Source organism: Tachyglossus aculeatus, chromosome X2 (assembly GCF_015852505.1).
Source record: "Tachyglossus aculeatus isolate mTacAcu1 chromosome X2, mTacAcu1.pri, whole genome shotgun sequence".
Classification (NCBI taxonomy): Eukaryota; Metazoa; Chordata; class Mammalia; order Monotremata; family Tachyglossidae; genus Tachyglossus; species Tachyglossus aculeatus.
Genome location: NC_052100.1, coordinates 29704288 through 29716976, shown reverse-complemented (window position 1 = coordinate 29716976; position 12689 = coordinate 29704288). Strand labels below are relative to the sequence as shown.

The window sequence follows — 12689 nt, the reverse complement described above, 5'->3', positions numbered from 1 at the left end:
CTCTATCCCTATACAGCAGACAAATGGCAATCAATCAATCAATCAATCAATCAACAGTATTTATTGAGGGCTTACTGTGTGCAGAGCACTGTACTAAGCGTTTGGGAAGTACACGTTGGCAACATATAGAGACAGTTTCTACCCAACAGTGGGCTCACAGTCTGCAGCAAACCTTGTGACTCCCAGGCCCGTGCCCCATCCCTATGCAGCGCACAAATGGCAGCAAACCTTGTTACTCCCAGGCCCGCGCTCTATCCCTATGCAGCAGACAAATGGCAATCAATCAATCAATCAATCAATCAACAGCATTTATCAAGCTCTTACCGTGTGCAGAGCACTGTACTAAGCGCTTGGGAAGTACAAGTTGGCAACATATAGAGACAGTTTCTACCCAACAGTGGGCTCACAGTCTGCAGCAAACCTTGTGACTCCCAGGCCCGTGTCCCGTCCCTATGCAGCTGCACAAATGGCAGCAAACCTTCTGACTCCCAGGCCCGCGCTCTATCCCTATGCAGCAGACATTTGGCAATCAATCGATCAATCAATCAACAGAATTTATTGAGCGCTTACTGTGTGCAGAGCACTGTACTAAGCGCTTGGGAAGTACAAGTTGGCAACATACAGAGACAGTTCCTACCCAACAGGGAGCTCATAGTCTGCAGCAAACCTTGTTACTCCCAGGCCCGCGCTCTATCCCTATGCAGCAGACAAATGGCAATCAATCAATCAATCAATCAACAGTATTTATCGAACGCTTACTGTGTGCAGAGCACTGTACTAAGCGCTTGGGAAGTACAAGTTGGCAACATATAGAGGCAGTTCCTACCCAACAGTGGGCTCACAGTCTGCAGCAAACCTTGTGACTCCCAGGCCCGTGTCCCATCCCTATGCAGCGGACAAATGGCAATCAATCAATCAATCAACAGAATTTATTGAGCGCTTACTGTGTGCAGAGCACTGTACTAGGCGCTTGGGAAGTACAAGTTGGCAACATATAGAGACAGTTCCTACCCAACAGTGGGCTCACAGTCTGCCACAAACCTTCTGACTCCCAGGCCCGTGCTCTGTCCCTATGCAGCAGACAAATGGCAATCAATCAATCAATTAGCAGTATTTATTGAGCGCTTACTGTGTGCAGAGCCCTGTACTAAGCGCTTGGGAAGTACAAGTTGGCAACATATAGAGACAGTTCCTACCCAACAGTGAGCTCCCAGTCTGTAGCAAACCTTGTGACTCCCAGGCCCGCGCTCTATCCCTATGCAGCAGACAAATGGCAATCAATCAATCAATCAATCAGCAGCATTTATTGAGTGCTTACTGTGTGCAGAGCACTGTACTAAGCCCTTGGGAAGTACAAGTTGGCAACATATAGAGACAGTTCCTACCCAACAGTGGGCTCACAGTCTGCAGCAAACCTTGTGACTCCCAGGCCCGTGTCCCATCCCTATGCAGCGGACAAATGGCAATCAATCAATCAATCAACAGAATTTATTGAGCGCTTACTGTGTGCAGAGCACTGTACTAGGCGCTTGGGAAGTACAAGTTGGCAACATATAGAGACAGTTCCTACCCAACAGTGGGCTCACAGTCTGCAGCAAACCCTCTGACTCCCAGGCCCGTGCTCTGTCCCTATGCAGCAGACAAATGGCAATCAATCAATCAATCAGCAGTATTTATTGAGCGCTTACTGTGTGCAGAGCACTGTACTAAGCGCTTGGGAAGTACACGTTGGCAACATATAGAGACAGTTCCTACCCAACAGTGGGCTCACAGTCTGCAGCAAACCTTCTGACTCCCAGGCCCGTGTCCTGTCCCTATGCAGCGCACAAATGGCAGCAAACCTTCTGACTCCCAGGCCCGTGCTCTATCCCTATGCAGCAGACAAATGGCAATCAATCGATCAATCAATCAACAGAATTTATTGAGCGCTTACTGTGTGCAGAGCACTGTACTAAGCGCTTGGGAAGTACACGTTGGCAACATATAGAGACAGTTCCTACTCAGCAGTAGACTCACAGTCAGCAGCAAACCTTGTGACTCCCAGGCCCGCGCTCTATCCCTATGCAGCAGACAAATGGCAATCAATCAATCAATCAGCAGTATTTATTGAGCGCTTACTGTGTGCAGAGCACTGTACTAAGCGCTTGGGAAGAACAAGTTGGCAACATATAGAGACAGTTCCTACCCAACAGTGGGCTCACAGTCTGCAGCAAACCTTGTGACTCCCAGGCCCGTGCCCCGTCCCTATGCAGCGCACAAATGGCAGCAAACCTTCTGACTCCCAGGCCCGTGCTCTATCCCTATGCAGCAGACAAATGGCAATCAATCGATCAATCAATCAACAGTATTTATTGAGCGCTTACTGTGTGCAGAGCACTGTACTACGCGCTTGGGAAGTACAAGTTGGCAACATATAGAGACGGTCCATACCCAACAGTGGGCTCACAGTCTGCAGCAAACCTTGTGACTCCCAGGCCCGTGCCCCGTCCCTATGCAGCGGACAAAAATGCAGCAAATCTTCTGACTACCAGGCCCGCGCTCTATCCCTCTACAGCAGACAAATGGCAATCAATCGATCAATCAATCAACAGTATTTATTGAGCGCTTACTGTGTGCAGAGCACTGTACTAAGTGCTTGGGAAGTACACGTTGGCAACATATAGAGACAGTTCCTACCCAACAGTGAGCTCACAGTCTGCAGCAAACCTTGTGACTCCCAGGCCCATGCCCCGTCCCTATGCAGCGCACAAATGGCAGCAAACCTTCTGACTCCCAGGCCCGTGCTCTATCCCTATGCAGCAGACAAATGGCAATCAATCAATCAATCAGCAGTATTTATTGAGCGCTGACTGTGTGCAGAGCACTGTACTAAGCACTTGGGAAGCACAAGTTGGCAACATATAGAGACAGTTCCTACCCAACAGTGGGCTCACAGTCTGCAGCAAACCTTGTGACTCCCAGGCCCGTGCCCCGTCCCTATGCAGCAGACAAATGGCAGCAAACCTTGTGACTCCCAGGCCCGCACTCTATCCCTATACAGCAGACAAATGGCAATCAATCAATCAATCAATCAATCAACAGTATTTATTGAGGGCTTACTGTGTGCAGAGCACTGTACTAAGCGTTTGGGAAGTACACGTTGGCAACATATAGAGACAGTTTCTACCCAACAGTGGGCTCACAGTCTGCAGCAAACCTTGTGACTCCCAGGCCCGTGCCCCATCCCTATGCAGCGCACAAATGGCAGCAAACCTTGTTACTCCCAGGCCCGCGCTCTATCCCTATGCAGCAGACAAATGGCAATCAATCAATCAATCAATCAATCAACAGCATTTATCAAGCTCTTACCGTGTGCAGAGCACTGTACTAAGCGCTTGGGAAGTACAAGTTGGCAACATATAGAGACAGTTTCTACCCAACAGTGGGCTCACAGTCTGCAGCAAACCTTGTGACTCCCAGGCCCGTGTCCCGTCCCTATGCAGCTGCACAAATGGCAGCAAACCTTCTGACTCCCAGGCCCGCGCTCTATCCCTATGCAGCAGACATTTGGCAATCAATCGATCAATCAATCAACAGAATTTATTGAGCGCTTACTGTGTGCAGAGCACTGTACTAAGCGCTTGGGAAGTACAAGTTGGCAACATACAGAGACAGTTCCTACCCAACAGGGAGCTCATAGTCTGCAGCAAACCTTGTTACTCCCAGGCCCGCGCTCTATCCCTATGCAGCAGACAAATGGCAATCAATCAATCAATCAATCAACAGTATTTATCGAACGCTTACTGTGTGCAGAGCACTGTACTAAGCGCTTGGGAAGTACAAGTTGGCAACATATAGAGGCAGTTCCTACCCAACAGTGGGCTCACAGTCTGCAGCAAACCTTGTGACTCCCAGGCCCGTGTCCCATCCCTATGCAGCGGACAAATGGCAATCAATCAATCAATCAACAGAATTTATTGAGCGCTTACTGTGTGCAGAGCACTGTACTAGGCGCTTGGGAAGTACAAGTTGGCAACATATAGAGACAGTTCCTACCCAACAGTGGGCTCACAGTCTGCCACAAACCTTCTGACTCCCAGGCCCGTGCTCTGTCCCTATGCAGCAGACAAATGGCAATCAATCAATCAATTAGCAGTATTTATTGAGCGCTTACTGTGTGCAGAGCCCTGTACTAAGCGCTTGGGAAGTACAAGTTGGCAACATATAGAGACAGTTCCTACCCAACAGTGAGCTCCCAGTCTGTAGCAAACCTTGTGACTCCCAGGCCCGCGCTCTATCCCTATGCAGCAGACAAATGGCAATCAATCAATCAATCAATCAGCAGCATTTATTGAGTGCTTACTGTGTGCAGAGCACTGTACTAAGCCCTTGGGAAGTACAAGTTGGCAACATATAGAGACAGTTCCTACCCAACAGTGGGCTCACAGTCTGCAGCAAACCTTGTGACTCCCAGGCCCGTGTCCCATCCCTATGCAGCGGACAAATGGCAATCAATCAATCAATCAACAGAATTTATTGAGCGCTTACTGTGTGCAGAGCACTGTACTAGGCGCTTGGGAAGTACAAGTTGGCAACATATAGAGACAGTTCCTACCCAACAGTGGGCTCACAGTCTGCAGCAAACCCTCTGACTCCCAGGCCCGTGCTCTGTCCCTATGCAGCAGACAAATGGCAATCAATCAATCAATCAGCAGTATTTATTGAGCGCTTACTGTGTGCAGAGCACTGTACTAAGCGCTTGGGAAGTACACGTTGGCAACATATAGAGACAGTTCCTACCCAACAGTGGGCTCACAGTCTGCAGCAAACCTTCTGACTCCCAGGCCCGTGTCCTGTCCCTATGCAGCGCACAAATGGCAGCAAACCTTCTGACTCCCAGGCCCGTGCTCTATCCCTATGCAGCAGACAAATGGCAATCAATCAATCAATCAGCAGTATTTATGGAGCGCTTACTGTGTGCAGAGCACTGTACTAAGCGCTTGGGAAGTACACGTTGGCAACATATAGAGACAGTTCCTACCCAACAGTGGGCTTACAGTCTGCAGCAAACCTTCTGACTCCCAGGCCCGTGCTCTATCCCTATGCAGCAAATGGCAATCAATCAATCAATCAATCAGCAGTATTTATTGAGCGCTTACTGTGTGCACAGCACTGTACTAAGCACTTGGGAAGTACAAGTTGGCAACATATAGAGACAGTTCCTACCCAACAGTGGGCTCCCAGTCTGCAGCAAACCTTCTGACTCCCAGGCCCATGCTCTATCCCTATGCAGCAGACAAATGGCAATCAATCAATCAATCAACAGTATTTTTCAAGCGCTTACTGTGTGCAGAGCACTGTACTAAGCGCTTGGGAAGTACAAGTTGGCAACATATATAGACAATTCCTACCCAACAGTGGGCTCACAGTCTGCAGCAAACGTTGTGACTCCCAGGCCCATGCCCCGTCCCTATGCAGTGCACAAATGGCAGCAAACCTTGTGACTCCCAGGCCCGCGCTCTATCCCTATGCAGCAGACATATGGCAATCAATCGATCAATCAATCAATAGAATTTATTGAGCGCTTACTGTGTGCAGAGCACTGTACTAAGCACTTGGGAAGTACAAGTTGGCAACATATAGAGACAGTTCCTACCCAACAGTGGGCTCACAGTCTGCAGCAAACCTTGTGACTCCCAGTTCCGTTCCTCGTCCCTATGCAGCAGACAAATGGCAATCAATCGATCAATCAATCAACAGTATTTATTGAGCGCTTACTGTGTGCAGAGCACTGTACTAAGCGCTTGGGAAGTACAAGTTGGCAACATATATAGACAGTTCCTACCCAACAGTGGGCTCACAGTCTGCAGCAAACGTTGTGACTCCCAGGCCCATGCCCTGTCCCTATGCAGCGCACAAATGGCAGCAAACCTTGTGACTCCCAGGCCCGCGCTCTATCCCTATGCAGCAGACATATGGCAATCAATCGTTCAATCAATCAATAGAATTTATTGAGCGCTTACTGTGTGCAGAGCACTGTACTAAGCACTTGGGAAGTACAAGTTGGCAACATATAGAGACAGTTCCTACCCAACAGTGGGCTCACAGTCTGCAGCAAACCTTGTGACTCCCAGGCCCGTGCCTCGTCCCTATGCAGCAGACAAATGGCAATCAATCGATCAATCAATCAACAGTATTTATTGAGCGCTTACTGTGTGCAGAGCACTGTACTAAGCGCTTGGGAAGTACAAGTTGGCAACATATAGAGACAGTTCCTACCCAACAGTGGTCTCACGGTCTGCAGCAAACCTTGTGACTCCCAGGCCCATGCCCCATCCCTATGCAGCACACAAATGGCAGCAGACCTTCTGACTCCTAGGCCCGCGCTCTATCCCTATGCAGCAGACAAATGGCAATCAATCGATCAATCAATCAACAGTATTTATCAAGCACTTACTGTGTGCAGAGCACTGTACTAAGCGCTTGGGAAGTACACGTTGGCAACATATAGAGACAGTTCCTACCCAACAGGGAGCTCACAGTCTGCAGCAAACCTTCCGACTCCCAGGCCCGCGCTCTATCCCTATGCAGCAGACAAATGGCAATCAATCAATCAATCAATCAACAGTATTTATCGAGCGCTTACTGTGTGCAGAGCACTCTACTAAGCGCTTGGGAAGTACAAGTTGGCAACATATAGAGACAGTTCCTACCCAACAGGGAGATCACAGTCTGCAGCAAACCTTGTGACTCCCAGGTCCGCGCTCTATCCCTATGCAGCGGACAAATGGCAATCAATCGATCAATCAATCAACAGTATTTATTGAGCGCTTACTGTGTGCAGAGCACTGTACTAAGCACTTGGGAAGTACAAGTTGGCAACATATAGAGACAGTTCCTACCCAACAGTGGGCTCACAGTCTGCAGCAAACCTTGTGACTCCCAGGCCCGTGCTCTATCCCTATGCAGCAGACAAATGGCAATCAATTGATCAATCGATCAATTGCCTCTCCCCCTCGTCCCCTCTCCCCTTCTTTCTCCTCTCCATCCCCCCCATCTTACCTCCTTCCCTTCCCCACAGCACCTGTATATATGTATATATGTTTGTACATATTTATTACTCTATTTATTTATTTATTCTACTTGTACATATCTATTCTATTTATTTTATTTTGTTAGTATGTTTGGTTTTGTCCTCTGTCTCCCCATTTTAGACTGTGAGCCCACTGTTGGGTAGGGACTGTCTCTATATGTTGCCAACCTGTACCTCCCAAGCTCCCAGTACAGTGCTCTGCACACAGTAAGCGCTCAATAAATAGGGTTGATGATTAGCGCTTACTATGTGCCAAGCACTGTTTGCTGGAGTGCTTTTCCCCCCATTCTCAGCACATCTGAAAACATTGCGTTGCACATAGTAAGCGCTTAACAAATGCCATTATTATTATTATGTGTAGTCAACTGTGTGTGTTCCAGTGGTTATTCTGAAATTCCATCCGGGAATATTCACTCTACTCCCCTTGGAAGTGGATCCCTGCTCTTCCTCCGGCTCTCTCCTGGTGCATCATTTCTCTCCGCTTGACTGTCTCCTTCTCTAGCTTTTAAACAATTCAGGGATAAGAACAGTTGTAGTTGCAGTGTAGCTTTGTGGAAAGAGCAGAGGGGTGGGAGTCAGAAGTCCTGGGTTTTACCCCCAGCTCTGCCACTTGCCCCCTCTATAACCTTGGATAACTTACTTGCCTTTACTGTACCTCAGTTTCCTCCTCTGTAAAATGGGGATAAGATTCTGGGTCCCCCCTCCTTTTTAGGCCGTGAGGAGGCCTGTGTCCATTCTCATGATCCTTTCTTTAACCCGGGGTCTGGAGCCCGTTGTTGGGTAGGGACCGTCTCTATACGTTGCCAACTTGGACTTCCCGAGCGCTTAGTACAGTGCTCTGCACACAGTAAGCGCTCAATAAATGCGATTGAATGAATGAATGAACAGTAAGTGCTCAATAAATACAATTGAATGAATGAATTAAGCCGTAATAAATAAAATATAGTATCTATTTAGCTGTCTTTTAAATTCAGTCCATTGCCCAAATAATCAGCCACCTGAATAGAAGTGATGAAGCAAAAAAAGATATATTTTACAGTGGGACAAAACCAGGGGGGTCCCCTCCCACTTGAACCAGTTTTCTGAATATTGAAGTTGACCTGACTCTTTCCTGATTACTGTTCTGAGCAGCAGCTTCATTTATTGGCAAAAAAGACCAGAGAGGACCAAAGTGGGGAATAGAATGATTCCCAAAGGGGAACTGGACATTTTGGCACTTTCTCTTTCACTCTCTCCCCACTTTCTCTTTCTTTCTCCCTCCTTCTCCCTCTCCCCTCTCTCCTTCCCTCTCCCCCTCACTCTTTCCTTTGTTTTCTCTCCTCTCCCCCACCCCCAAGAAAATTGCAGATGACCTCTCTCACTCCCCTCCAGAAAGTGTAGGGTTTTCACCTTTTCCCACTTGGATGTGTGTTGACGGATTTGGGTGCCTGAGTGTCAGTGCAAAGCCGTTTCTTTGCTTCGACAAGGTGTCCAATCACCCCCTGAAGTAAATCAGCACCCAAAGAGGCAGCTCCTCAGAAAGAAAAGAAGGACCTTCGAGTGTGTTTTCATCTCTGATTTGCTTTAGAAGTCTGTTTGAAGGCTAAATTCGCACTCTCTGCCCTCTCCCGGATTGCTCGGAACTCTTTCACTCGTCCCAAAGCCGGCTGGAAAATCCAAACAGGAATCCCTGTGACCAGTTTCGTCTTTAAATCTGTGTGATCTCAAATGCAAAAGACTGGGAAGTGCTCAGTGTCGTTTTTGTGGAAGAGAAGTGGAGGAAATGTCTACCAACTGTGTAGTGTCCTCTCCAAAGCGCTGAGTACAGTGCCCTGCACCCAGGAAGCGCTCAATAAATTGATGGCTTGATTTTCTCATGAAGAGCCACCACCAGAGAGCTCACACAGTGGGGGTTAGGCTCAGATCTAAAGTGATTTCTGTACATATGTTTGTACATATTTATTACTCTATTTATTTTACCTGTACATATCTATTCTATTTATTTTATTTTGTTAGTATGTTTGGTTTTGTTCTCTGTCTCCCCCTTTTAGACTGTGAGCCCACTGTTGGGTAGGGACTGCCTCTATATATGTTGCCAAATGGTACTTCCCAAGCGCTTAGTACAGTGCTCTGCACACAGTAAGCACTCAATAAATACGATTGATGATGATGATGCTCTGAAGCCAGCCTGATGAATGGTAAACTCCCTGAGGGCAGGGAAGGGAGGGATTTTTGTCCTCTCTTCTATTCTCCTAACTTGTAGTACTTAGCTAGGCACTCAATGAATACAATTAAGCACGATAATTGGAGAGTTTTTTAATCCCTAGGTGCCAAACACTGCATTTAGTGGTATATGTTTTAGACTGTGAGCCCACTGTTGGGTAGGGACTGTCTCTATATGTTGCCAATTTGTACTTCCCAAGCGCTTAGTACAGTGCTCTGCACATAGTAAGCGCTCAATAAATACGATTGATGATGATGATGATGATATATTGCCAACTTGTACTTCCCACACAGTGAGCGCTCAATAAATACGATTGAATGGATGAATGAATGAATGGTAGGCACAAGGTAATAATAATAATTTTGGTATTTGTTAAGCGCTTACTATGTGCCAAGCGTTGTTCCAAGCGCTGGGTCCCACACGGAGCTCACAGCCAAAGTAGGAGGGAGTACAGGTTTTGAATCCCCATTTTACAGATGAAGAAACTGAAGCCTAGAGGAGTTAACTGCGTGGCTTAGTGGAAAGAGCCAGGGCTTTCAGCGCTTAGAACAGTGCTCTGCACATAGTAAGTGCTTAATAAATGCCATCATTATTATTATTGTTATTTGGAGTCAGAAGTCATGGGTGCGAATCCCACTCCCCACGTGTCTGCTGTGTGACCTTGGGCAAGTCACTTCACTTTTTAGAGCCTGTTACCTCATCTGTAAAATGGGGATGATGACTGTGAGCCCCATGTGGGACAAGCTGATCACCTTGTAACCCCCCCCAGCGCTTAGAACAGTGCTTTGCACATAGTAAGCGCTTAACAAATGCCATCATCATTATTATTATTATTAAGTGACTTGCCCAAAGTCACATGTAGGCAAGATCTATGTATAAAAAATAGCCACAAGTGAATGAATATGTAAACAGAGAAGCAGCGTGGTCCAACGGAAAGAGCCCGGGCTTTGGAGTCAGAGGTCATGGGTTCAAATCCCGCTCTGTCAATTGTCAGCTGTGTGACTTTGGGCGTCACTTCAATTCTCTGGGCCTGTTACCTCATCTGTAAAATGGGGTTTAAGACTGTGAGCCCCACGTGGGACAACCTGATCACCTTGTACCCTCCCCAGCGCTTAAAACAGTGCTTTGCACATAGTAAGCACTTAATAAATGCCATCATTATTATTACAAGCAGCCATCTGAGGAAGGCCCACCCAGGATGTCAGCTGGGGAAGGGCTGGCAAAACTGAGGATTTCCTGGAAGTCCGGCCCGACTACGCGTAACCGTGAAATTGATTTCAACACCCTCAGAGTTTCTCAAGACGTGAAGTCATAATTTTTTCTGACATTTCAGCTGCCGCAGGACAGGATGGTAACGTCATCTAATTAAATGGTCAGTTGGTGACCAAACCAGCGGTCAAACCTAGAGCAGATTGGCTTGTGGTTTAAGGTTTCATCCCCTCCTGGCTCAGTCCCCACTCTGAAAACCAGGCTTCATCTTTCCAGAGAATTCAAAACATCGGCCTAGAAGTCGTTTCCATAGAGAGAACGAGTTCTTCAAAACCTTCCCTCGAATACTATCACTTCTTGAATCATGGTTTGCTGCGTTCGGTGATGGTGTTTTGTTCGGGTTTTTGGGATTTATCCTTGGGTCTGTACAAAAACAGGCGGCGGCAACGATTTTTCAGCTGTTGCAAGTTTAAAATGTTACGCGAAAGGATCCGGCTTTCAAATACTTCATCCCGCTAGCCAAACATTTGAGCACTTCTTGGGCTGAATTTAATAATGGTTCATGGGCAATTAAGAGCTGCTATTGTAGCTCTTATCGTATTGTATCGTATTGTAGCTCATATCTTATTGTAGCTGTACCGGAGAAGCAGCGTGGCTCAGTGGAAAGAGCCCGGGCTTTGGAGTCAGAGGTCATGGGTTCAAATCCCGGCTCCGCCACTGTCAACTGTGTGACTTTGGGCGAGTCACTTAACTTCTCTAGGCCTCAGTTCCCTCATCTGTAAAATGTGGATTAAGACTGTGAGCCCCACGTGGGACAACCTGATCACCTTGCATTCTCCCCAGCGCTTAGAACAGTGCTTTGCACATAGTAAACGCTTAATAAATGCTATCATTATTATTATTATTATTATTAGACTGTATTGGAAAGCAGTAGTGGGTCTTGCTGGGTTGTGGCATTTAGTTGTTTGGAATTGAAAGGTATAGCTGCGTGGCTTGGCCTTGCAGCGATGCTATAAATTTTGATCTGTGTCTGGATATAGTGGAAAGAGAGGTCTTCCTCACAAAAATGCAAAATAATAGAGGTATTTGTTAAGCACATGTGCTGTGCTTTGGGGTAAATACAATCCACCTCCCAGCTCAACAGCATTTATGTACTAATAAATAAATAATGATGGCATTTGTTAAGCGCTTGCTATATGCCAAGCACTGTTCTAAGCGCTGAAATGTACATATTTGTAGTTTCATATACCTGTATATATGTATATATGTTTGTACATATTTATTTTACTTGTACATAGTTATTCTATTTATTGTATTTTGTTAATATGTTTTGTTTTGTTGTCTGTCTCCTCCTTCTAGGCTGTGAGCCCGCTGTTGGGTAGGGACCGTCTCTATACGTTGCCAACTTGTACTTCCCAAGCGCTTAGTACAGTGCTCTGCACACAGTAAGCGCTCGATAAATACGACTGAATGAAATACCATCAGTGCTTTGCGCATAGAAAGCGCTTAACAAATACCGTCATTATTATTATCGTTATCATTATTATACAAGGTAATCAGGTTGTCCCACGTGGGGCTCCCAGTCAATCAATCAATCAATCAATCAATCGTATTTATGGAGCGCTTACTGTGTGCAGAGCACTGTACTAAGCGCTTAAGCAGCCTTCAGCCCCATTTTACAGACGAGGGAACGGAGGCACAGAGAAGTGAAGTGGTTTACCCAAAGTCACACGGCAGACAAGTGGCATAGTAAGTCACAGTTGCATAGTAAGCGCTTTTGTGACCTTGGGCAAGTCACTTAGCTTCTCTGAGCCTCAGTTCCCTCATCTGTAAAATGGGGATGATGACTGTGAGCCCCATGTGGGACAACTTGATCACCCCCAGAGCTTAGAACAGTGCTCTGCACATAGTAAGCGCTTAACAAATGCCATTATTATTATTATTACTAATAAATACCATTATTATTATAAGGGACTTATCCGAGGTCACTCTGATCGGCCTCATGGGTGAGACTCATTTTGCACCCCTCCACTCACCTCTCTCTCTCTCTCTTTCTCTCTCTGTCACAGGGGTCCCCACCCAGCTCCCCGAAATGTTGTCGACAGGACCGCAAGTGTTGTCTCCCGGGGGTCCTAATGGCATCTTCAGGAGCCAGTCGTTTGCCGGCTTCAGCGGCCTCCAGGAGAGAAGGTCAAGGTAAGGACT

The 12689-nt window shown here is 46.9% G+C and overlaps 1 protein-coding gene across 1 annotated transcript in view; it reads left to right on the top strand.

The window, feature by feature from the left end:
• The window catches only part of RIPOR2 (RHO family interacting cell polarization regulator 2), a 91012-nt gene that overhangs the window by 18181 nt on the left and 60142 nt on the right, over positions 1–12689 (top strand). The window contains exon 2 of the mRNA XM_038771017.1: positions 12554–12680. Within this exon, the coding sequence (XP_038626945.1) occupies positions 12554–12680 (127 nt within the window). The remainder of the gene's footprint in view (positions 1–12553; positions 12681–12689) is intronic.